The sequence below is a fragment of the Cavia porcellus genome, unplaced genomic scaffold, assembly GCF_034190915.1.
Source record: "Cavia porcellus strain 051 isolate PalLab524CR breed Dunkin Hartley unplaced genomic scaffold, mCavPor4.1 scaffold_32, whole genome shotgun sequence".
Taxonomy (NCBI): Eukaryota; Metazoa; Chordata; class Mammalia; order Rodentia; family Caviidae; genus Cavia; species Cavia porcellus.
In genome coordinates, this window is record NW_026947515.1 from 39,608,754 (window position 1) to 39,635,022 (window position 26,269).

Here is a 26,269-nt window from a genome sequence, read left to right on the forward strand (position 1 = left end):
AGGAAACTTCTTATTGCCAGCAAGCCAGGGAAGCTTTAAAAGTCCTGGCAAGAGCCCTGAAATCAGAGCCGGCCAGCATGTGTCCCTGAGTATCACAAGAGACTCTATATTTACCCTGAAAAGCCCTTTAGTGCAATGTAGAGTTATAAATAACCATTAGGGCCTGAGCAAGTGGCCTTAACACATGGATTTCTTTCTAAAAATGCAGAGCCATTTTAATTAAATTTGTAATTTACCATTGGGGGGGGCAGCCCCCCTGTAGTTTGCCTGCTTGGGAGACAACGTAATTTCCTATTTGTTGAATTTTGGGGGATTAGCGTGCAGGCTGGTTATTTAGGTCTGAAGCAGCCTCTCTAGAAGCAAAGCTGAGGTCCTGGAGAAAAGATAGGCTCCATGCTTGGAGTGAACGTACCCTGCAGCCGCAAGTCTGCCCCTGCCCTGGACCTCGCAATCAGGGTGTCTCTAAAATCAAACCTTTTGTTCTGTCGTCCCCTAGAGCAAGATGGGAGTCATGCTTGTGCTGATGCTGCCCCTGCTGCTGCTGGGAATCAGCGGCCTCCTCTTCATCTATCAGGAGGTGTCCAGGCTGTGGTCAAAGTCAGCCGTGCAGAACAAAGTGGTGGTGATCACTGATGCCCTCTCAGAGCTGGGCAAAGGTAAGTGGACTGTCCTCTTCCCAGAGATGACTGGCAGTGGCAGGGTGGCGTGTGGGCAAATGTACTAGGTAGGAAGGGGTTGATCCTGGGTTCTCTCCAACCTCTGTCACTAACCAGCGCATTAGTGAAGTTTATTAGTAATGCTTCAGCTCTTTTGCCTGATAAATGAGGGGACCGGAATCTTTGAGGGTGCAAACTCATACTCTAAATGTCAACACTGGTCTATGGATGTGGTTAATTTTGCTTTCATGGTGTTTCCAGGAATTTTTTAAGGCCGTGCTCTTAGCTGGGGCTGTGTACCGGTTCTGAGCCCTGATTAGGGTGCTAGGTTCAAGTCCTGATTCCAGCAATTACTAGCTGGTTACTTCCCTTCTCTGCATGGAATTTCTCCTCTGTAATGTGGGAACGCTGTCTCTACCTCATAATGTAGTTTTGCACAACGAGTGAATTTGTAGATGGATAGCACTTACAAGAACACCTGCAGAATAAGTTCAAGCCGAGCGCACCCCCTTCCATGTGCCACACACCCCACCACTCCCTGTTGCACATTACTTGGTCTGATGTTTTCTGCCATTCACCTGCTGGTCTTGTCTGCAGCCCCTAAATTAGATGGTCTCCGGGGTCATTCTCCTGGTTGCATCTGTGACCTGAGGAGTAGTCAATGTCCCTTGGCTTCAATCCTGTCATTGCAAAGAGTGACAGTACAACCCTCTGTATTGCATAGTTTGGGGATGATTTTTGCTGTTGTTTTTAATCAAACACAGAACACACACAGTCAATCATTTATTAGTTACTCTCAAATAACTATAGGTATACTCTGTCCTGGTCATTGTCCATTCTGAAGTGTCTCTAGAGGGCTAATGGTGGCCATTGTGAGACTATCTGTGACCTCCTTTTTGAGAATTTGCTCAGAGCCTGCTTGTCATTTTCTTGGGCATTCCAGTGGGAGCCAAGCCACGTGCTCTGAGGATCAGTTAGATTTCAACAGGGGATCATTTTGGGTCCAACACGACAGGTTGAAAAAACACAGCATGAGGCAGACAGACATGAGGTTCCCGTGCAGCCCTTCCGTGGGCCCCAGAAGTAATTCCCAAAGTCAGACCAGATCCAAGATGACAACATTGCCCCCAAAATTGGAGATCAGCTCACCCAGAGCCATTCAGGGTCAAAAGCTTTGGGGCAACCTTGCTGTCCAACTAGAACGTGTTTGACTAGAAAGAGGCCAGGCTGGCTATAGGGGACCCTGATTCAGCTTGGAGCCTTCCCTGTCACCTTAATCGCCCTTCCCTCTTGATGCCCTGTAAGGAACCACCCGTCTCCTCTGTGGCTTCATCATCCAGTTACTCCTCACTGTGTAGTCTCTGTGCTGCTCAGTTGATCCATCAGACACAGCTTCCTACGGGGGAAACCTGTAATTTGTTCACCCTGGAGTCCCCAGCATCCCAGTGCTTGGCATCCAGTGCATACCCAGACAGAATTTATTTATTTGTTTAACCACTTGCTGAAGGAATCGTGCTCATTTACATTAGGAAAGTATTTGCCTGCATATTACCAGTTTGATTCTAGTGTGGCCCGAGTATAATCACACAGAACGTGACTTCAATTCTTTAGAGTTGGTTGAGGTATGATTTATGGCCTGGATATGATCTGTCTCAGACAATATTCTGTAAGGACTTTTAAAAAATGTACATTTTGCTGTTGTTGGGTGGAACAATTTCATGCTGCGTTTGAAGAAGCTGTTCAGTTCTCCTATGTCCTTGATGACTTTCTAGTCTTAGTAGATACAACTACTGTTCTCTCTGTTGTATGTTTGCTTTAAAGGTCCTTTTAAAGATTTTTAAAATCTCATTCAGCTGTAGAGAGACATTTATAAACCAGGCTCCCAGGAAGCACATGTCAGGAACAAAGTGACATTTGCACAGGAATGTGACCTAGTCTGCCTAGTTTGACTAGTTTACTTTTTTACTGCATCTTACTGACCCACCCTGAAAAGAAAGGCAAAGCAGAAATAAAGTCCAAATACTTCAAAGTAACTTGAGAAGCTGGGTGTGTATGACTTTAGGTAAGCACCTGGCATCAAAGTGCCATTGACGACCGACCGGGACTCCAGGTCCCAGTTGCTGTTTCTTAAGTCCAAGGCAAGAAAAAAGTAAGGTGCATGGAGAGGACGATGTGGGCTGCATGGGGCTACCCTTGGGGTTCACCGGGAGGAGACTGTGCACTAGGGAAATCAGACCAGCAGGTTGTGTAAGGCATCCTGTCCTTGCCTTAGACTGCACAATTCAGCCAAGTTGGCACTGCGTCACCTGTGCCCACTGTGTCTGAAGCAAAAGGGACAGTCGACATGTCTAAGCAGGGCATGTGAACTGATTCACGGATTTCCAACCAAACACCGACCCCATCTCTCTTCTTTTCACTTTTAAGGTGCTCAGTGACGCCCCATCAGGCTGAAATCAGGCCACCTAGGAGTCAACAGCATCTTACACTTCCCATGTCTTCCTTTCTCAGTTTTTGATTTCTGAAATCAAGGGGCACCCCTTAGTCCGTGGCGTCATAGATGTGATCAGATGGGGAAGGAAGGCTCAGCTTATGCTTATTGGCTGGAAGAAAAGATCAATCTCAAAGTGCTTGGCACAAGGTCAGTGCCAAGGGTCTCTAACCCAGTACCCGGCTTACAAACATGTCCCCATGAAATGCAATAGGAGGACAGAATGGGCGGGCAATGGCGAACACCCAGCATGCTCCTTTCCAGGAAGTGGGGACCGGCCTTGATGCAGCTTAACATGGAGAGCAAGCCATCTCTGATCTGCACATCAGAGTCCTCAGGTTGATGTCTTAGCTTCACCCTGGGGTTCCAGAGGCATTGCCCTTGCTAAGGAGTTGCATGGCTATGCCCTCCCCTCAGAGGGACCAGCCCACAGTAGGTGACTGGTTGGCACAGGAGGGTAAAAGCCTGGTCTTCTTACCTCCACATGGAACAGTCTGCAGAGGGGTTCAGACTGGATGGTCCTCTCTGAATCAAGCAAGCTATACTTTGCCTGAGAGCATGTCCTTGCCTGGTACCTGCTGAAGGTCATCGGTTCATGGATATTTTTCTCTGAGAAGCACTCTCTTGATAAATCCTGGCCACCTAACTCTCTGTCTAGATTCTGCTTCTAAGGGGACCTAATCTCGGATACTATCTCCCCAGATTATAGTGAGAATATATATAAATGGTGAGCTAATATATATAAATTTCTTCCAATAGTTCCTAGAACAAGTAAACCTATTGCTTATAAGTATCAGAATGCTGTTCCCAACTATTGCCCAGTGGGGAAAATCTATATTGGGTGAATCACAAACTAGTACAGAGTAAAATTAATCTGAAAGAAGATATTCTTTTTTCATAGAAGAGAGCTTTGGCTGAAGTATTTATCCACAGAAAATCTGCTGAGCAGTGGCTGATATTTGACCTGAACAAACTTTCTAATATTTGTAGATTTGAAATCTCCTTAGGATCCGAAAGCTAGGCAGAGAGGGTCACCTTTGTGTTCGGTCTAAGGAAGAACTAAGTTCCAGACATCAAAACACCTCAGTGCAAGCTTCCTCTCACAGGAAACCACCAAGCCGAGGCTGAAAATGACCACAAATTTCAGCCTGGACCTGAGATCAAATGAACCGATCTCTGAAAGGCCTTGAGGTGCTAAGATCTGTGAATTCTTTGACTCTCAAGTGCTAAGAGAGCCAGGAGTGCCCATCAGTGGCTCCCTGTACTCAGTGCACCCCGCCCAACTTCCTCCTTCTCCACAGAGTGCGCCCGGTTGTTCCACACAGGTGGGGCAAGGCTGGTCCTGTGCGGGAAGAACTGGGAGAAGCTGGAAAGCCTGTATGACTCCTTGATCAGTGTGGCTGACCCCAGCAAGGTAAGGCCGTCAGCAGTCCCGGGCTGTCCCGGGCATGGGATGTGGTTGGAAATACGCCTGATTTTAAAACAAACAGCCACAAAAAACAATACCTCCTTCACAGGAGGCACAGGGCAATGGCGTCCCCTCCCCAAAAGCCACCCAGGAAGTGAGTGTTTGTTCCAGGGCAGCTACGATTTTTACAGCATTTCAGGGGCGCTGTTTAAGGAACTGATTCAGGGCTCCCGTCAGGATTGATTTTCGTATCTTTATCCTTGAGGCTGGCTTTGGTACTTGGAAATAGCAGGAGTCATTCAGACCTAAATCTTGCAATTGAGGGGACAGAGCAAATAGACAACACAGAACTCTCCATGCGCATTTCTTGGGGTGTTACTAGGTTTGGGATAAAATTAAGATTCTGCAGTCCACTGTTTGGGAAGTACTGGGTTACCTTTGGTACAGTAGGGTGTACTGTAAAACTCCAAAAAAGAACCTGGAAAATATTCTGTGCTTGCTAAATGAATCGGACCAGAGACCCAGTCTTTGAGGATTTATTTATGTCAGAACTGGTGTTTATACAGCACTAGGATTGTATTGAGCCCATGATACTACCAATTTTGTTATCTGTCCCCTACTCTACACAAATACACTCTTGAGGACATCAGCATAGGGTTGAACACAGTGCCTGATACATAGTAGGTGCCCCCAAAATACTGTGTGAGTATACGATTTGGACTCAACCCAAAATGTGGTCACAGAGTAGATATGGATTTTGTTGCAACTTATAAAGTCAACTGGAAAAGCAAGTCTCAAGAAATTGCTCAGAAATGTTAAAAGTGACAGTTTTCCCACTGAAATAAGTCCAAGGCCTGCAAAGCAGAGCATCCTCAGGGATGACACTCATCTGGATTGATCAGGATGGAACTATGGAACTATGGCCAGAAGTGTGGATGTATCACTGCACATTCATGTGTGGAGTTAATAGATCCTCCCAGAGTCAGTTCCACTTTTTCGTCTTGGTTGTTGAGTTGATTTGCAGTCATCCCATGAGTTTTGAGTTTCAGATGGGGTGGCTCTTAGTTGGAAGGTCCCTTAGATCCACAGGAGGGAACTGAGAGCACATACCTTGACTCATGCATTGGTCCAACAGACATTCACCCCCAAGCTGGTCCTCCTGGATCTCTCCGACATCAGCTGTGTCCAAGATGTGGCAAAGGAAGTCCTGGACTGCTACGGCTGTGTGGACATCCTCATCAACAACGCCAGCGTGAAGGTGAAGGGGCCTGCCCACAAGATTTCTCTGGAGCTCGACAGAAAGATCATGAATGCCAATTACTTAGGACCCATCACCTTGACCAAAGGTATCCTGAGTTCCATTTTCCCATGGGTTTCTGGGTCACTCGGTGCTGTTTCCTGGCCAGTCATCCAACTCTGCATGGGACTCTTTGTCTCATCAAAAAATTTCTTATTTACTTGATGAAAATTTTAAACATTCTCACTAATTTTTGGTGAAGAAAATTGATTTTGCAAATACGTCACTTACATATCCAAGATCACCATGAAACCCTTCTCCCCACCCAAGTTTTATCCTTTGCCCCCTCCATACTCACACTCATCGCTCCCCTCTGATCACTGTCCTCAGTTTTTGCCACGTCAGCTTCCCAGTTTGTCTGTTCCTAACCATGACAGTTTGTCAAATGTTCCATCCTCAGAAATCAACAAGAAAAAGTGTTTATCCCCAAATGACAAGGAACCCAGTATTCTTTTGGCCTCTTCCCAGAAACAAGGGAGGCAAAAAGACATCTCTGTTAGAGAGGAAAGTTCTGGGTCTCATGTGAACATGTGGAAAGCCTAGAAGACGCTGAGAGGGAGACTCCTCACCACTGAGCTCCAAGGCAGGGCAGCGGGCTGGGAGGCGAGGCTTGGAGACAGCCGTGGTGTGCAGTCATAAACTGAGTGTCACCTCTCCAAAAACACATGTGCGCCAAAGCAGAGGCTCGGGGAAGAATGTAAGCATGAAGGACGGCCCCATATAGGGAACGGGGTGTCCTGGAAGAGGTGAGACTCTGAGAGAGATGAGGAAATAGATGACTTTCTAGAGCTTCTAGAGTGGAGTCACAGGAAGAATAGCTTTCTCCAGCCTCGCTGTGTATGGGCACACCCACCAGGCCAGCAAAAGTGCATTATTCTTTCAGCCTTTAACAGAGACGGCTTAACAGCTGCAAACAGATGAATGGAGACAGGAGAGGTGGGAAAGACCAGGACTGGCTTTCCTGCTAACTTCTCAGGAGCTCAGGGACCTGAGTCTGGTCACCAGCTCTGGGCCTGTCTGCTCATCTCTAACAAGAAGGGGCTGGATTTAGGTAATCACTCTGAAAGCTAAGTCTTTAAGTATTGTCTTTTTGTTTTTGACCTATCCTCTTTCCACCTATACTATTTATTTACTTAATATTTTTATGCATGCTTCATTTTTAAAATTAATTACACATTACAAAGAAATCTTTATAACACCAATACAGATTTAAAACCCGTGCAGTCAGGTGCAGTGGTGCACACCTGTAATCCCAGCTACTCAAGAAGCTAAGGTCTGAGAAACACAAATTTAAAGTCAGTCTGGGCCACTTAGTGGGTCTCTGGGTCAAAATAAAAACGGCTTGGGAGGTAGCTCAGTGGTAGCAGGCTTGCCTAACATGCAAGAGGCTCAGGCCTCCATCCCCCGTAGAAAATAGATAAATGCCCTGTTCCCTCTCAGTCACTACAAGGTGACCCGAAACTAAATCAGGTAAATTCTTCCAAGGACACGGTCTTCCCTCTTTTTGTTAAAAGATTACCAATTGCAAGATAGGTGCTGAAAATCGAACCAGAATGAGACTTTCTTCCTGAGGCAGTCAGAGAATTAAAAAGCTACTACCTTCCTTTATTGACACTAACGTCCTTTAATTAATGCACACTGGTGAGACACTTAAAATCATCCAGCAAGGTGCCAGCTGATGCAGCCCTCTCCTTGGAAACACTGGCTGATTGCATTGAGGTCTCTCCACCTCCGCAGAGACGGTGGAGCCCCGAGGGATGAGCGGGTGCGGGGAAGGTTCTGCCTGCCCTGCCTTGCTCAGCTCAGATTTCTAACTGGAACTCTCGGTGCTTTCTAGTTCTGCTTCCTAACATGATCTCCCGGAGGACCGGTCAGATCGTGCTGGTGAACAGCATCCAAGGAAAGTTCGGGCTCCCGTTCCGGACAGCTTGTAAGTTACTGGGACAAAAACAATGCTCACCTCTCGCACATTTTAATAGCAGGACAAGCACTGTTATGTCCAAGACCAAGCATAGGGTGATGCGAGGTGAGGAATGTCTCCTCCAGAGAGGACGGGGTGTCTGCTGGATTTTCTTTCTCTCCCTGAGTTTTTTTTCCTCCTATTTTTCTCGCATCCGCAGCAACCAAGTATCCATGGGAGAGGTTGGGATGTAAAAGACGAAATGACACCCCTCCCAGAGCCCAGTGTCACAGGTCACAGGACATGCCCTGGCTGACCACGACACTGGCAGATGACGGTCACACCTCTGCACAGAGATGCATAACCCCAGCTCAAACGTCCCTTCCTCCATTCAGATGGCACCAAAGGACAGGAAAGGTTACAACTGAGAAAGAGGGATTTGAATGAACACCACAAGATGGGAGAGGGACAGAGAGGTCTAGAGGACAGAGGAGGAGAAGAGGACAGGAACAAAATCCCAAGGGAGGGATAGCTCCCCAGGTGAGAAGTCCAAGCAGAAGAGAGACTTCCAAGCACATGCTCGTGGGATCCACTGAGAAAGTTCTGGAGACATTCCTACTCCCAGTGAGCGTGGGGACCATGCCACTAGCTTTTCTTTGTGGCCTACACTACTATGTGCAAAACAGGAGCTCAGTGAATATCCATTGATGGAAAGGCAGGAGAGAGAGGAAAGGAAACGGTAGCTCCTTTGTATTAGTTAGCTAGGGCTGCCAAAACAAAACACCAGAGACTGGATGTCTTAAACAGAACGAAAATTCACAGTCATGGTATCAGCAGAATTGGTTTCTGCTGTGGTCTCTCTCCTTGCGTTGTGGGCACCTTCCTGCTGTGTCCTCCAACGGCCTGTCCTGTGTGTCTGTTCACACATGGGCTCTCTCTGTGTGTGTTCAGATCACCTCTGTTTAGAAAGACATGTCACAATGGATTTGGGCCCTTGTGGATTCTTTCACTTAGCTTAATATCTTTCACCCATATCATAGCATGGCAGGTTTTTCTTCCTTTAATGGCCAAATAACATTCTATCAAATGGATACACTGCATATTATTTATTTATTCATCTGGGAATGGACATTTGAGTTGGAGATACACTGAGTAATTCTACTGCAAACAGTCTTGTACAGTGTATCTGAAGACAAGTGCTTTCATTTCTCTGTAGCATGTGCCTAGGAGGGGAAATGTTGGGTCACATGGCACTTCTGTGTTTGTTTGAGAAACTGCCAGATCGTTTCCAAAGCAGCTGCACCAACTTCCTTCCCACCAGCAAGGCACCTGAGTCTCCCGCTCCTCGCCAACATTTATCCTTATGCATCTTGATTTCGGTGACCCTAAGGGTGTGATGTGGTGCTGTATTGTGCTTTTGATCTGTATTTCCCTGAAAGCCACCACACCCAGTTTGGAGCAGGCAGAACTGGATTCATCCTGAACCACTGAGGGTGGGTAACAGGGGCCGGAAACAGAGAGCCAGGATTCTGGTAGAGACTCAGCCACCTATCGCCTATGGCATCACTGTCCCAGCTTCTTGGCCTTCACCGCTCACAAATGGGCACAGCAGTCCTCTGCCCCTCTTGAGTGAATATACGGTGGCACCTTTAGCACCGTGGAGGACGCTGTGGACGCCTATGTCCATGAACCCTTAAGTCCCTCGTAGGGAATGCAATAGTATTTGCAGGTGATCTACACACATCCTCTTGTGTACTTTAAATCATTTCTAGGGTACATAAAACATTGAAACATTTACAGTATAAATGCTACACAAACAGTGTGACATTGTATTGTTTATGGAACGATTAAAAAGTCTGTACATGTTCAGCACAGACGCAAAAGTTTTCTGAATATCCGCAGTTCACAGCTTGTTGAATCCGTGGATGTGAAGCCCACAGATAAAGAGGCCAACTGTATTAAATTAAATTAAATTCACTGTATAATCCAGGGAGGAACAACCCAGGAGAGGTTTGCTTCAGACAATATGATGACAAGATTTTTGTTATTTAATTATTCAAATATTGGAACATTTCAACAAATACCATGATTTTTAGCTTCTCCCCAACACTGTCCCCAGGGCAGAGTCCATCTTCCAGGGCCACAAGCGGTGGAGGCCACCTGTGGGCAGACCCTGGTCTTTCTCCTTGGCCGCCATCCCCTGGAATGCCCGTCAGCTGCATTTCCCATGCTCCTCAGTGGAGACACTTATACTCTGGTACCTCCTGCCAGCTAGCAGGGTCACTCCAATACCAGCCGCTTCTCCGAGAGCTCCAGAGGGCCTCTTGTTTGGTGCTTATGGCTCTCCATGAGGTGTCTCATTATTGAGCCTCATTTTATGGTGAGGAATGTGAGCCCCAGCACTGCATCCTGAGCCCTCCACAATGAGGGGGTCAGATCCTTTTCCCCGGGGCAGTCTGGACTGGTATTTGTGGAAAGAGGACAGGGCAGGGGAAGGGAGGAGAGGACAGTCTGGCTCTCAGACTGAACAACTACAAAAAGGGTTTGATCAAAAGATCCGGGCACAGCGGGGTGGACCATACACACTACATCTCTCCCTCCCCATTGGGCACCCCTGGAATGTGACTTAAAGTCACCACATCCCAGATGGGCTCTTTCTAAAGTTTGGAGAAGTTAGCGATCCATTCTTCTTGGGGTTCCTGGGCTGATTCCTGCTTATCAGCCACTGGCCTCCATGACTTGAGCTGAATCTGGTGCTAACTAGCATGGATGGATCCTCTAAGGTAAAGGGGATGAGAAGTCTGGGCTCCAGGCTCATCACAGCCACCAGCTGGCCCCAGGCTTGCCCAAGCCCCTCGGGTATTGCTAGCCTTCCTGGAAAGGACTAGGGACCTGTGCCTGTGCGGGGCATTTTAAGCATTCTTCGTCATTTGATCCTCACAAAGGAGACCTCACATCACAAAAACTTGCCAACAGAAATATCATCCCCATTTTAAAGAGAAGAAAACTAAGTGCTGGAGAAGTAAAGTGATCTGCCCAAGGTGACACAGTAGGCCAGTGGCTGAGTGGGATTCAGTCTCAGGGCTGCTTCTTTCCTCTACTTCACAAGAGCTCTCTGTTCTTAGCTATAAATGAAGAGGTGAATTCTGAGACGCCTCCTTGCTCCTGGCTTGTGCAGGAATATGTGTGTGGCCCTTCAGGTCCCCAGTGCCCTTCCCGGGGAGCAGGGCCACATTCGCTTCTGGCTGGCTTTTCTCCTAGACGCTGCCTCCAAACATGCTGCCCTGGGCTTCTTCGACTGCCTGCGAGCCGAAGTGGAGGAATATGATGTGGTGGTCAGCACCGTGAGCCCAGTGTTCATCCGGTCCCACCATGCTCACCCAGAGCGAGGGAACTGGAGCGCTTCCATCTGGAAATGTGAGCGTGCGGGGAAGCTCTTGAGGGTGGGCCAAAGGGTGTTCCTGAAGCAGGCTTCTGGGCGTCTTGTGGTCCCACAACTTCAGGCTTGAGGCACCAGTACGAGGGGATCCCAGCCCGTAGCTAAAATACCATGGCCCGGACTGGCTGCCCAGTCCACTCAGCTCAACCGCTGTCTGCCTGGCTCAGCCTGCATCTGGACCTGATTCTACTGCTAGCAGGATTTGGTCTTCAGGACCTGGCTGGTTCCCTCTTTCCAGAGTGGAGAGTGAGAGTGATGTCAGGCTGGACCACGGGCACTAGGAGCCTGCCTTGCCCAGGTTGGATGACTGAATATCAGCAGGTCCCTTCAGCACTCCATGCCTTGGTGTCCTGAGGGACAGTAGCAATCCCTACCTCGGGTTACTGGGCGGACTGCAGGTTCCCACTCACCAGCTCATGGTGAGAGCTCCACACCTGCACATGGTTATCATTACGCTATAAGACGCTGACCGCAGAGTCTCTGGCCTCTGTCTACATGGAGGAACCAAGGTGAGTCAGCCTGGGGGATGCAGCAAGAAGTTCCACGAGGCTCCAGACAAACATAGCTTCTCAACAGTTATAAAGCAGCCCTTAATTCACCCAGCACCCCCACCCCGCCCTCTGTTCTGGAGACTGAACCCAAGGCCTTGGCACTGAGCTGTATTCCCATCCTGTTACCCATTTTCTGTATTGGGATGGAGATCGCTAACTTGGAAGATAACCAGGCTGGATTCGAACTTGCGATCCTCCTGCCTCAGCCTCTCAGAGTGCTGGGCTGAGACCTTACTTCCTAACCTCTTCTGCCTTTCTACTGCTGCACACAATGTCCCCACCAACGTATCAAGGCCAGAAGGCCCACTTCATAGGTCAAGAAGTGGAGGCCGGGAGAGGTACAGTGTCTCCCCCAGACATCTAGGTGGCAAATGTCAGCATGGCCTGGGCACAGCGCCAGAGGCAGCCCCCGTGTCCCCCATCTTTGGGCCACCCAGGGTTTTGACCCACTTGCTCCCCACTTGTCAACCATAAGCCCCGGGGGCCGCCCAGTCTTTTCCAGGAAGCTGACCCAGGGCGAGCACCCGGTGGAGGTGGCCGAGGAGGTGATGAGCACCGTGCGGCGGCGGAAGCAGGAGGTGCTGATGGCCAACCCCATCCCCAGGGCCGCCGTGTACATCCGCGCCCTCTTCCCCGAGTTCTTCTTCGCCGTGGTGGCCTGTGGGGTGAAGGACAGGCTCAGTGTCCCGGGGGAGGGGTAACAGAATAAAGGCTTTGCTGGCCAGCGTGGGCTCTCTGTCCTCCCTGCAGCACGGATCCCTCCCAAACCCTGCCCCTTATCACCTGGGCACCTCCTAGTGGGACCCCCACCCCCACCCCACTACCCCACCCCCACCGCACTACACCCCACCCCCACCCAGCTTCCTTGTCCACGCAGGGCTCCCCGCCCCCACCCCTTCCCCCCCTCCCACCCCTTCTGTATTGAGATGGGTCCCCTGACCCCCCTCCCACCCCTTCCCCCCCAGCTCAGGAGCTGCAGGGCCTCGGGAAGGGGAGCATCGGTCCTGGCTCCACCAAACCCACATTGTGCAAACCCCGTGGCCACGGGCCTGCCCAGAGGCCGGAACCCACTGCCCCTCACACGAGGTGACCCAGCTGCAGGACGCAGCATCCGCGGGCACAGACACAGCCTGTCCCTCAGAACCCTCCCATATGGCAGCCACCAACCCTGCATGGCTGCCATACAGGAGGGACTGATTTTATTCAGTGTGATGAATTTATACCTTCTACTTACTAAGTATTCTATGATAATACTCATATTAATATGAAGCATTTATATTCGTTTTCATATTAATATTATTTTATAGACTATATACATATACAAATAATATAAAAATAAACTGGGTGTGGCAATGCTCAGCTGTAACCCCAGATACTCGGGAGGCTGGGGCAGGAAAATCAGGAGTTTGAGCCCAGCCTGCACAACTTAGCTAGACCCTGTCTCAAAAAAAAGTCAGGAAAGGGCTCAGAGTGTAGCTCAGGGGTAGAGTCTTGGCTTAGACTGTGCCAGGAACTGGGTCAATCCCCGGTTCTGTTATTCGTGGCTGGTACTATATTTTTTTTTTCAATAGTATATTATTGATAAGCATATATGGTTACCTCTGATAAGTGCTTACTACTTACACTGAGTTTAACTAATATGTTATTAAAGGATAGTGTTCCCCCTTGGCAGAGTCCAGAACTGTGACTGACAGTCCTGGTAGCCTATGAGAATTAGCCCCTCCCAGGGACTGATCTCACAGGCCAGCGCAGGCTCTGAGCTGGTTTTGTTTCTGAGATGGTCTCCTTACATAGTCCAGGTTGGCCTTGAACTCACTGTGTAGCCCAGGCTGGCCTCGAACTCACGATGACCCTCCTGCCTCAGCTTCCTAGGTTGCTGGCATTACAGGCATTGAGCGGGTTTTTGAGAAAAGACTCAAGTTGTTTTTTGTAAGTGTGCAGCAAATGCTCAGAACCTCGCCACATTATGTTCCTCCACCTCATTACAGTTCTACAGTACGCTCTCAGAAGCAAAGCACAGAGCATATTTTTTGCACTAATTTTGTAACCACTGGCTCAAACTTTTCTTACTTACATAGACAAAATAGGGTAAAACTTTCTTCCCTTAATTTGTCATTTGCAAAATTAACATACACATGGTCCACAGATACATGCATATAAATCTTATTTTAAAAAGTAAAATACCCAGAATCATGCAATCCCCTGGAGCCCAGACCACCCCAGGACCCTACTGATGGTCATGTCTACAGCCATAGGAAGCAAGATGTAGTGACAAAATTTGCAAGGGTCAGCAAAGGGACTTTCTCCTGGGAGGTTTTATTCTGCGAGGTGGCCAGGGGAAATGTAGAGGAAATATAGACCACAGCCAGCAGAGAGTGGTGAGGGTTTGGAGGGACACAACAGCACCAGGAAAGTGGCTGAAATTTGACTGATAGCCAGAGAAGAGCTTCAGAACTGAAGAGCTGGGAACCCTGACGGTGGGCAGACAGCCTGGGGGTCACCAGTACTGGGCTCCGGACAAAGCTAGAAGACAGGACTGAGACCGGCGTTGGGCCCAGTGAGATTGCCCTGATGTTCCCAGCAGCCCAAATTCCCATCTGTGCACTTGGCCTCCCTCTAGCTGGATGCTCCTGATTGGATGCTTTCAGAAGTCCCTGTGTCCCTGTGTCCACTCAAGACCTACTGAAGTCTTAGGATCTGGCATCACAGAACCATAGTAAATGAAACCCCCAACCCTTATGTTGGAACATAGGGTAAAAATACTTTTTTAGTGTTGCAGGGAACAGAAACTGGGGTAGGGGAGAATAGGGGAAGAGGACACATGTCATGCACCATGAGTAATGACCACCACTTGTTAATGTGACCCCAGACCCACAGTATCTTACTAACTTTTCTTTCCAAGGAAACCCCGCAGTGCTTAGCAGTTACGCTCCTGACCTCCGATGAGCAGGTCCCTCTGGAGATTCCATTCTGTCTTCCTACCAACCTTAGCTAGAGCTAAGAGTCTGCTCAGTAAGGTCCTGCTGCCGTGAGCAGGAGGCAAGCCTGAGTGTGGTTGACCCCTGGGACACCGAAGCACTGGGCTCTGGAAAGCCACGGTAGCCAGTGAGTGTCCCAGACCACGGAATGGCCACCCAACACACTGCCTGGACTAGGGAACAGAGATGGCTGACCATTCACAGATCAAGACCGATAACCCATCCTTCCTCTCCATGGTAGAAGGGGGTCGGGATTCATCAGGCACCCACCAGGCCCTGATTAACAGGAAGATTGGGGAGGCGTGAGTTGCAGGAGTAAGCCAAGAAGTTCTCATCAGGATGGCTGAACTGTGGGAGAGGAAGTTTGTCTCATGTGTTAGTACTCTGTAGACATAAAGAGTGCATTAGGTTTCCCATTCCTAGGACAAAATATGCAGCATGCAACCTAAAGGAGAAGGTGCTTATTTGGCTAAGTTTTCAGGAGATTCAGTCCATGGTTGGCTCCAAGGGAGAAATGACACAAGGGACTAGGAAAGCTGCCCAATCCATGGCAGCCAGGAAGCGAGAGAGAAGCGAGAAGCCAGGGACAAAAACACATCCCTCTGCGTCACACCTCCAGGGACTTACCTCTGACCGAGCCCCGCTGCCTCACACTGTGTCCACTACTGAACTCATCACTGAGTAGGTGCAGCACAACCATGACCGTGAAAAATGATAAGATAGTCAACAGGAAAATTATTTCCAGCCCAGAGACAGCTATTCACAAAAGAAGGACAAATTGCTGGCTGCAAACTCAAATAAGTCATCTTAAATTAAAGCTTGCAAAATTAACAGGATGGCCAGAACAAATTTAAAGTTCAAAAATAAATGACTTGAGTCAATGTATTATTTAGGCATCAACATATATGTGACAAAATTCTAAAGAAGCACAAAGGAGGACTGAAAGTCCTCAGGAGAATGGGTGAATGGAGACCCCAAAGAGAGGCAGGGTGGCTTCAGATGCCCTGGGAACATTGGTATGTCTTAAGCTTATTGGTGGTCTTGCAAGCAATATTTTGTTACTCTTTTTTAAGCCATTGGTAGTCAATGATTTCTACTTTGTATATTTATGATCCATTTCGTAATGTTTACAAGTTAGAAAACAAACAATGACCTTGTTTGCAGCGTGTACATGCAGTTACTATGTTCTCTCTCCTAAGGGTAAGGCAGCTATGCCACTGGGTCCAGCGGACCATGAGGAAGACTGAAGAACCTTTAGATGACAGGAGCCTAAGAGAGGCTAAGGGCCAACTCAAGACAAAGCCCCTGGTTCTTGCCCAAATTACAAAGGCTTATGGGACAGTGGTTAGAAATCCCACCTCCACAACTGAGTCACTGGGTGATACTGACTTTTTTAACTGTAAGCATCAGTAAAGTGGGAACAAATGCAGTATGGATTTTGTAGTATTGTTTTGGGGATAAATGGGATTCTGTGCACATTTGAAGGTAAGGGGTACAAATCTGATAAGTAAGGGATCCGTCTCCAAGTCTTCAAATCTGCAAGTGGGAAGCTCCCCTGCAAGCATTTTTTTTTTTCATTTTCTTCTACATAGCACCAAGTACCTACCATGCGCTTGGCTACAGATTTTGTGAAGATAAAGTTTTAGTTATCTCAGATATCCCAAGAAGCACGACTGTCTCTATAGTGACCCAAATATCTAAATGTGTGTCCCTTAGTCTTATTGTTACTGTATAAGTAATATTCCTATTTTTAGTCATATATGTTCGTTACTAAAAGTCCTGTATGGAAAGGGTAATATGCTCTTTTTTTTTTTAAAGTTTTTATCGGTACCAGGGATCGAACTCACGACTGCCTGCTTGCAAGGCAGGCGCTTATGCCACTGAACTAAATCCCCAGCCCCTGAAAAGGGTAATGTTGAAAATGAAATCTCAACCCTCTAACACAGTTCCTTGGGATAATCTTAAGAACTTTTAAAAATTCTGTCAATCAGATGGTATATATCTTTCCTACCTTTTGTTAAACACCACACTATACCATATTTCTTTTATAACTTGTTTTTTTCTCCTAGGCATAAGTCTCGGGCATTTTCATGAAGTGCATGCATAAAAATTTACTCCTTCTTTTCTAAGGGTTAACACGCTGAAAATCTCTTGAAATAGTTTATAAACACATCAAAAAGAGAGGAGTAAACAAGAGAGTAAAAACTGAAAAATAAAAATCTCTCAAGTCACAATCCCAGTCCCTTTCGATAGCTACTTGTTTTGATAAACTTTTCTGTATTTTTTGGTAAGCTGTTCAGTGAAAGTATTAGATGCACACAGGGAAAAGTACATGGATGGGGCTGGGGATTTAGCTCAGCGGCATAAGCGCCTGCCTTGCAAGCAGGCAGTCGTGAGTTCGATCCCTGGTACCGATAAAAATGAAAAAGACCAAAATAAATAAATTTTAAAAAAGAAAAGAACACGGATCGTAGGTGGACCAGTGTATTTTCACAAAGGAAAAACACCCAGTGATTAGCACCAAGACCAACATTACCAGCACCCCCAAAATGTCATTTACCTCTCACCTGTTTCTCATCATTTATTTTTTAAATAATAAAGTTGGTGTTAGACCAACAGACAGAGCATATGAGAAGTGTGAATATCATCTACCCAGAATAAAATGAAAGCTTTAGCCCTGGACACAGCCAGAAGGGTATTTTTTGTTTTGTTTTATTTTTAATTTTTTATTATTTTGAAGATAGTAAAATAGAACAAGATGGAACAAAGCCAATTTAGACAATGTAGAGAAATTGGTACAGAACATCACAGCAGGTTACCGGGATAACAGTAATAGGGGCCATAGTATATCTTGTTATCTTCACAATAGTTGTTCTTTCCATCAGGAATAGCAAAATCAAACCAAACACAGAACATTATAGAACTTATCAAAGCAGAATATTGAATAGAACAATACCATCAATCAGAACAAAGCAAAACAGTAATAAAAATATTTGCCTTCAAAGAGATGGTACAAGGAAATCCCCCTTATTTGCTATATTGCATACGGTCAACCTCCCAAGAGATGCTCAGATCTCTGGCTCCCATTGGCTAACGGAGGGGAGGAGGAGGTGGGACATTTGATTCTTAGCCTGTGCAATGGTAGGCTCACTACTGCTTAGCTGGGAAGCAGGCTGGTTGCTTGGTTTCCCAACGTCCTCCAGAAGTTTTGACCTTCAACGCTTGGAAGCTTCGTTAGGTCTATGATTGCCACCACTGTGTAGTCTCAGCTTAGATCTGCGCTTCATATAGACAGGCCAAATCCCATCCATAAAGCAATGTCACTTTAAAAACCAAAGGGAACCTCTTACTGTCGTCAAGACAATGTTATGTTAATGCAGGGAAGAGACAAATACAAGAATGGAGCAAAACTGAGTCCCGAGTAGACCTACACAATAGCCGGTCCATTTGTAACAAAGGTGCAGAACTGTTTCCTAAACAAGGACAGTCTTTTCAATAAATGATGGTGGAATATTTGAACTTTGTTTCCAATACAAAGACACGATACTTGTGTCTGAGGTGCCATAAATGCCAATTTGTCACACACCCCATAAGTATGCATAATTACTACATCAATTAAAAATAAATATATATTACAGACGAAGAAGCCAGGCGTGGTGGCATATGCCTCTAATCTCAGCACTTGGGAGACTAAGGTACAGGGACTGCAGTGAGCTCAAAGCCAGCCTGGGTTCCCTAAGTGAACTGGAGGCCAGCCTGCACTACCGAGTGAGACCTTGTCTCTAAAAATCAAAGAAACAAGATTCCTAGAACTTATGGGTCCTTCCAAACATGATTGGACCAGCCTTAGTGTGCAAGGATGATTTTGCCTATTAAAAACAAAACTATGTTTATGGAATTGACTTTTTAAACCTAAAACCATTATCCATGTTCAGTCCACTATTGTTAAAAGAAAATTGTTTGCAAAACTAAGCTGGCCATCTTTGCCTCCAGCAAACTATAGATAAAAGTAAATAGAATAGAAGATGAAGTGCTTGAAACTCATAGGGTTTATCTGTTCTTTCTTGAAGCCATGGATTATTGGGACCAGCACCAAAAAAGCAAGCTCACTCTTATAAATCCTTCAATATATTCTGTTCTTTGCTTTTTGTCCTAGAAGCGTAGAATTTCAAATTCCAGGGGCCTGTTCGCCATATCCTAAACTAGGCATGTTTCAGATGAACCAGATTGCATCTCTCACTGGGTGACCACCGTCAAGGTAAGGAATCTGTCCTTTTTGTAGCTGTGAAAGTGATGGCTTGGCCAAGCCATGTTCCAAAATTCCTTTAACTCCGCTATCCTTTGGAGCTGTGGTATCTGTGCTCCCTATATCTGCTTGCTGAGTTCCCTGCCTCTGCCTTGGCATTCCTATAAAATCAAATCCACTGGTGGTTCAAGATATCTGCTGCTCTCTGGGTCCCCACAAAGGTCCTCAAACCAAATCTGACCAGGTTGTGGGTCCCAAGAAGCAACCGGCTTCCTACTTCCTTTAGAGCTGTCTAGAAAAAGATCACAAGGTATCACTTACAATGAAGCATTCTAAGCCTGCTAAAGTTCTAAAGAGAGCTGAAATCACTTCTTCTGCTCATTTCCTGACAATTTTTGCTGGAATCCATTGAATGAGGTGTTTTTAAACAGTCTGAGGATGGGAGGCAAAATCTAATTACATCGTTTTGGGGCTTCAAAGTGATAAATGACTAGCATGACTATTTTACTTCTTGACTGCAAATCCTGGGTTGGATTCAGAGTAACCAGAATTAAAGTGAAAAATTAATTTTGTGGATGAAACACAAAGAGACAAGCTATTATGAGACCAGGACTGCTGAGCCCGACCTCGAGCCCTGGTCTAAGCTGGGGAGCAGGGGGAGGTGATCAGCACCTCTGACCTCTGCTCAGTAGCTCTGCTTCCCTTGTCTTCCCTCTCATGTGTGACAGAAATGTTGCCACACAGTGCCAAATGTCCCCAGGGGAAAGATCAGGTAGAGCTGGCCTGTCAAGTGCCAAAGGCATTGCTTACCCCTCCTGCTCCCAGAAGCTTGACCCTAGAAAGAACAGAACAGTAGTGTTAGCTTAGTTATTTGTGTCTTTCAGACAATAAACTGCACTCCCAGACGATGAACTCACTCCTCGGACTGCTAAGCCAAGCTAGATGGTTCACCTATTTCTGTCTTCTTGACTGCCAGTCTGGTTATCCCCAGAATTTGAAGGCATGTTGGCGTCACAAATGTGACAGAGAAAGAATCTTCAAAGAAAAAATAAGGGTTCACGTTTCGGGACTGTAGGAAAGTGGGACAGATGAGATGGAGAAGGAGACCTTTGCACTTGATGTTAGAGGAACACGCTGGATAAGCCATTGAAGTCCCTGACAGCTTAGCAAGAGCAACCGCGGGGGCTTGGGGTGGATGGATGGCTCAGTGCAACGGATTAGACAGGAAAGGAGCTGGGCCTGGTGGCACATGCCTGTAGTCCCAGTGCTCAGGAGGCTGAGGCAGGAAGATCTCTACAAGTTCGAGAACAGCCTGACCTACATAGAGAGACTGTGTCTCAAAAAACAAAAGAAGGGATGGAATATAAGGAAAGAAAGGATGAAGGGCAACACCCAGGCAGAATCATGGAGAGTAAGATTGTGGCTCAGTTTACCCACGTCACCTCTGCACTGGGGTCCTGGGTTCAAACCTTACCATGCTGCGTGTGAGCTCTCATCTCCTCCTGCAATGGGCCTTCTTGTGGAGCAGTGATCTGCCACTGAGTCCTCCCTCCTGAGGCAGAGAGGAGCCTGGAGTCTTTTCCCATCTTAACAGATAACAAATTATGCTCTCGATAAATAGATACTGATTTGTGTATGATCCCTGGAGACTTAAAGAGCCATGAAGTAAATTCCACCTCTGGTCTCCTCTTGGGGACACCACATCCCTCTCTTTTATCTCGATGGGTTCCTTCCTGTGTACTTCGTCAGGCATATTTTGCACACAAATATATTTGTCACTTGAATAAGCACAATAAATCCTAGCCTACCGCTTAAATCAACCTAGCCAAACAAAAATCTCATAAAGAGAGCTGACACAAATATTCACCGAAGAATTCAGGGAAGAAAAATTTAACTAAGGGCTGTGGTGCAAGAGGGTTGCGCTGGCACCCACAGGAACGGCCAGCTGCCTGCCAGTCAATGGGAACACGACCTCATTTCCTTCCCTTTGTGGTGTATATCATTATAAGATATAGCTGTGGTTTTATTTGATTTTTATATGCCTCCATAACAGGGCGTATGCTTCATGAAAGCAAGCCCTAATCCGCAGGAGACCCCAAAACCTAGAACAGTGTTGCTACTTAGCACAGGGTCAGTACGTACTGACTGGGTGAACAGATGCACGGATGCGTGGTTCAGTGGGTGGGTGAAGAGAGGGTGTGGGTGGATGGGCAGCTGGGTGGATCAGTGGATGGGTAGGTGAGCTGGTGGATCAATGGACAGATGGAGGGGTAGAGAGAAGGACAGGTTAGTTGATCCATCTCTCTCTCAGACAGTGCATCCCTCCCCCAAAAGGAATTCACCAGGGCTTTGATAATAATCTAATTACATCCTGATTAAACTGAGTTTTTAATGTTTACACAAGGAAAGGATGTTGGCTGACTATTTTATCTTCTGTTCCAGACGCTCTTCACCAGGAAGCAGGAAGGGGGGGGGTGTCATCAGACCATTTCCTTCTTTGATCAGCTATGAGTAATTTGGAATGACAGCCACCTGGTCAGATCTAAAGATTTACTTCAACCTGAGATTTCTTGGTGAAAAGACTTCAGTCTCAGATTACACAGATTCTGTTACTGTGAACAGGGCCCCGGAGAAAAGAGGGGGCCGCAGACCTGTCCTATTTCCATCATGACCTAATGCTAATAGCTGCCCGGAAAAGAGAGAAACAAAAGTCATCTAGGAATCTCCTCCAAGGGAAAAAGCCTAATGGCTATTTCATCCCATGTGTGTTAAAGTCACGCTCCTCTACAGATTGATACACATCAAGAGTTTACCTGCTGACTGACTAAGGCAGGGGTGGCAAACCTTCACACATGCCATACAGGCTGTTTGCTACTGTTAAAAGCTCTGAAAAGTTTTGCCATCAGTGAGCTAAGCCACGCAGAATACTCTCCACCTATTGATAAGGTCAGCCCTTTGAAAGGCCAGGCTAAGTAGATATTCTTGTTCAATTGAGAATGCTTCCAATACTTTAAAAGAAAGCTGATCAAAAATATGATCTAGCTGCCAGTGTGGTGGTGCCTGCCTGTAATCCCACCACTTAGGAGGCAGAGACAGGAGGATCAACACAAGTTTGGGGCCAGCCTGCACTACACAGTGAGTTCAAAGACAGCCTGAACTGCACAGCAAGACCCTAGCACAAAAATAAATAAATATTATTTTAAAAATCAATCTTGCTAAAAATTTGGATTGGTCTCTAGCAGCTATTAGGGTTAGGGGTCTCCACGGGCCGTGGAGCCTCCTTTGAGCTGAGCCACAGAATTTCACCCTTCTTCTCAAAGGCAGAGCTCTCACTCCTGCCCGTTTTACAGAGAGCTTCCTGCTTATCCACTTAGGGACGCAATATGTTCCTGGAAATCCAAACTAAAAGCCGAACAGTGCAAAGCCTACTGACCCATGCCTCACATCTTAAAGTGCCTGAATGCTACAGTGAGCTGATCTGTACTCGGAGGGAAAGGCAGCAAAGGCTCTTGGGAAATAAGCAGCAGGACCAGGCAAAGTGGGAGGAGCAGAGATGTGGGGTCTGGGCTGACCTCCCCGCTGACCTCAGCGTCCTCCGCTGCATCCTTCCTGTGCTCCTAGCAGGGCCCAGAGCGCATGGCTTAACTCTTCTTGATGCAAAAACAAATGAAAAATAGGTGTTCTGTTGGGCTGCCATTACACCGTTCAGTCCCCTGATGTGTACATAGGGGCCAATGAGCACAGATAAGATAGATGACAGATAGGTGATAGATAGATAGGGATGGGCACAGAGATGATAGAGACAGATGATAGAGACAGAGATAGAGACAGAGACAGAGACAGAGAGAGAGAGAGACAGAGACAGAGACAGAGATAGAGACAGAGACAGAGACAGAGATAGAGATAGAGACAGAGATAGAGACAGGGACAGAGACAGAGATAGAGACAGAGATAGAGACAGAGACAGAGACAGAGATAGAGATAGAGACAGAGATAGAGACAGAGACAGAGACAGAGATAGAGATAGAGATAGAGACAGAGACAGAGATAGAGATAGAGATAGAGATAGAGATAGATGGCTCTTACCAGCGTTTTGCAGGTGCCCCTTCTGCCCTCTCAGCGTTTCTGCAGGGTGAGTGTCCTTGCCAGAAAGCCAAGGGCTTGGCTGCCTTCCTCCTGACCTCAGGATAGATGCTTTTCAGAGCAAACTTGGCTTTTCTTACTTTCCAGGGCAAAGCTCATGGTATGCATTCCACAGCTTCCTGAGGACACTCAGGCTGCTTTTTCCTTGACAGATTTTCCAGCATTCATAGAAGTAACTGAGGACACCAAAGGGCCTTCCTCTAACATTAAAAAAAGTGAGAAAGAGTAAATAACAGGAATCATATGGGTAGAGAAAAATATCTTTTTTAGTATATTTTATTTTTTGAAACAAAGTCTCACTCTGTAATTCAGGCTGGTCTTAAACTCACTAAGCAGTCCAGCCTGGCCTTGAACTCATGGGGATTGCCCTACCTCAGCCTCCTGAGTGCTGGGATTACATGTATGTGCCACCACGCCCAGCTTCTTTGGTATATTTCAGGCTGAGCTGCATCTTCTACACAGCAAACCATACCAGCCTTAAGTGTGCATCTCTATGAAATACATAGTCACCACTGCACAAATCAATTTACGGAACATTTCCATCACCCCAGAATATTTCCCTATTCCCAGTTAACATTTATTCCATGGTGATGTGAGCGTCATCTTGGTATTTATCACCCACAGATTATTTTTACCTGTTCTTGAAGGACACACAAATGGGGTCACAGAGTGGATCCTTTTTGTACTTTGCTTCTCTTGCTTACATAATTTCTCTGGAGTCACTCAAATTGTTGCATATATTAGTTTATATTATTTTTGTTTGTTTTGTTTTATTGTGAGGTATTCCATGAAGTAAAATCAATATTTCAACATTTGTTCACTCTGGGAATATTCATCAGTCTGTTGCTGTGGTTTGGATCTTAAGTGTCCCCCAAAGGTCTCTATGTTAGAGCACCGTCTCCATGGAGGCAGAACCTCAAAGGCCCTTTTCTCCTCTGCTTCTTGGCTCCTGATTGAGGTTTTGCTCCTCCACGCACTCACAATCAGTCACAGACTGAACCCCCAGAACTGTGAACCAAGACAAGCTTTCTCTTTAGACGTTGATTATCATGGGTATTTTGCTGGGGGACATTGGCTGATCCAGCTGTCGCTGGGAATCACTCTCTGGCATCTCCTTTCTGCTGCTAAACCTAAGTTCTCACCTCTTATTTATTTATTTAGTCTTTTCGTTTTTATCGGTACCAGGGATCGAACTCACAACTGCCTGCTTGCAAGGCAGGCGCTTATGCCGCTGAGCTAAATCCCCAGCCCCAAGTTCCCATCTTTTGAGACCGCATTGTTATTTCACTTTTAGCATTCTCATTTGACTTTGCAAAAACAGATTCTAGTTCCATGGTGAAATCCTTCCTCTTCCCTCTATTTTCTTGAATTAATTAGAACTATTCTAAAATCCTTGACGGCTCACTCCAATATATTAGTGGAAACTACCTTTAATTTGTTCTTCATTATCCAAGTTTCCCTACAGGTTCAGATCTGTATTTCTGAGGTTCGCTATCAAGAGACTTCCCACACTGGTCCCTTCAAACACTGACCGTGAGGGTCCCTTGGAGACTAAACGACTCGCCAAGTCCCTCAAATAAACCAAGGCTTATGAGGTCCATTTGAGGGACTATTAACTTAAGAACACCCTAACAGGTCATCTAAAGTTTCCTGTAAAAGTGTCAAAAAAGAAATGGCCCACGGTTTTGCTTCAGGAGGTCTAAAGCATCAAAGTCAAGATAGTTCACTGAGTTCGACTCCCTCTCTCCCACAGCCCAACTCCCTTTCTTGTGTTCATAAACATGCTGCTCCAGCTAAGTAGAACTTCTTCCTCCAACCCAGTACCCGTCATGTTTACTGTCTGTGGGCTCCTGAGGAACACAGACAATTCTGCATGCATCTCTGAAATCTTACAGCAGTGAACAGAAACACCAAAGCATTACTCAGAATTTGGAGGCAGATTTATTTAATATCAGTGGGCACTGACTTCAAAAATGTCAGGCCCTGATCCTCGGGGCTTATATGGGATAAGCAAGCAGGGAGCACAGAAGCAGAGTACTTGGTGGTTATTGGTTGGTTACATCTTCATGTTGTTACTGATTGGCCTAAGTGAAAATGACTTCATATGCATTGTAAGTATGTAAGTTCAAACTCTAGGCAAGCTCAGAGTTATAGGAAGCACACGGTTTAGAGTGAGGACAGGGTTAAACTGTGGGAAGCAAGTGTTTGAGATAACATATGAGTTCAGGGTCAGTAACATAAGGGAAATATGTATCTGGTGTTGGTGGAAGACAGGGAGGTGACACTTGGGAAGCTGAGGCAGGAATGACTCTGAGTTCAAGACCAGCCTGAACTGCATAGCACGTCTCCAAAACTCAAAAACAAAACAAATTAAATAAAATATTAAGATAAAGAGGCCTTCAAAGGGAGCCTATTTTCAGTCAAGAGAAATAACTTGTTCTGTTATACAAGGGTTATGTCTTCTCCTTTATGTTTAAAACTCGCATTTAAAGATCATTATCAAGGAGATGCATGCTGGGTGGATGACAGATAAATAATTCTCAAATCACATGAAGCTTGCTTCAGTAACTAGTTTAAAAACCTTTTTTAAAAAAAGGCTTAGTGAATTCACACACACACACACACACACACACACACACACAAAATCTTCAAGTTAATCAGCATTCGTCTCCCCTAACTTGGCAGGCCACGTGTGCTAACAGCATGCACAGGGGCACCCCCCATTCTAGGTGTGTACATGCTGCAGGAAGGCCCCGTGAGAGGTGTTTCAGTCTGAACTGTCTCCCTCCAAAATGTGTATGTTAAAGCCCGTCCCACACTGCCTCAAGAACGGCTGTACCTGGATGTAAAGCCTTCAAGGAGGTGATGAGGTTCAGATGAAGCTGTCAGGGTAGCCCTTGATATAAGGCTGGTGCCTTTAAAAGAAGAAGGGACACTGGGATGGACATGCACAGAGGGACCACTGAGGACACAGGGAGAGCATGACCACGCGCAGGCCACGGATGGGCCTCGGGAGAGATGAGTGTTGCCAACACCTTGATCTTGGCATTTTAGCCAAGAGAAAACAAAATTCTACCATTTACGCTACCCAGACCGTGCTTTTTGGTTGTGGGCCCTGCAGAACTAACATAAAGGACTCTTAGACCCTGTCTCAAAACAAAAG

The 26,269-nt window shown here is 46.5% G+C and overlaps 1 protein-coding gene across 4 annotated transcripts; it reads left to right on the forward strand.

Moving 5' to 3' along the window:
* Positions 1–105: 105 nt before the first annotated feature.
* Positions 106–12,463, forward strand: Dhrs7c (dehydrogenase/reductase 7C). 4 transcript variants are annotated; one of them, XM_063241700.1, is made up of 8 exons: positions 106–283; positions 497–656; positions 3,165–3,294; positions 4,446–4,558; positions 5,688–5,898; positions 7,687–7,779; positions 11,011–11,166; positions 12,232–12,463. In XM_063241700.1, exons 2-8 carry the CDS (start codon positions 633–635, stop codon positions 12,438–12,440), a joined length of 936 nt encoding a protein of 311 aa, XP_063097770.1. In that variant the 5' UTR covers positions 106–283; positions 497–632; the 3' UTR covers positions 12,441–12,463. The 4 variants fall into 4 exon arrangements, with proteins under 4 accessions (XP_063097770.1, XP_013004157.1, XP_013004159.1 ...); XM_013148703.3 differs by lacking the exon at positions 3,165–3,294; XM_013148705.3 differs by lacking the exon at positions 3,165–3,294 and having other exon boundaries at positions 4,470–4,558.
* The last annotated feature ends 13,806 nt before the right edge of the window (positions 12,464–26,269 follow it).

Bases quoted from the DNA above. Each gene is read 5' to 3' on its own strand.
- Dhrs7c (XM_063241700.1), top strand. From the start codon at position 633: ATGCCCTCTCAGAGCTGGGCAAAG. The intron at 657-3,164 runs GTAAGTGGACTG...TTCCTTTCTCAG, and splicing joins CCTCTCAGAGCTGGGCAAAG to TTTTTGATTTCTGAAATCAA. The intron at 5,899-7,686 runs GTATCCTGAGTT...GGTGCTTTCTAG, and splicing joins ACCCATCACCTTGACCAAAG to TTCTGCTTCCTAACATGATC.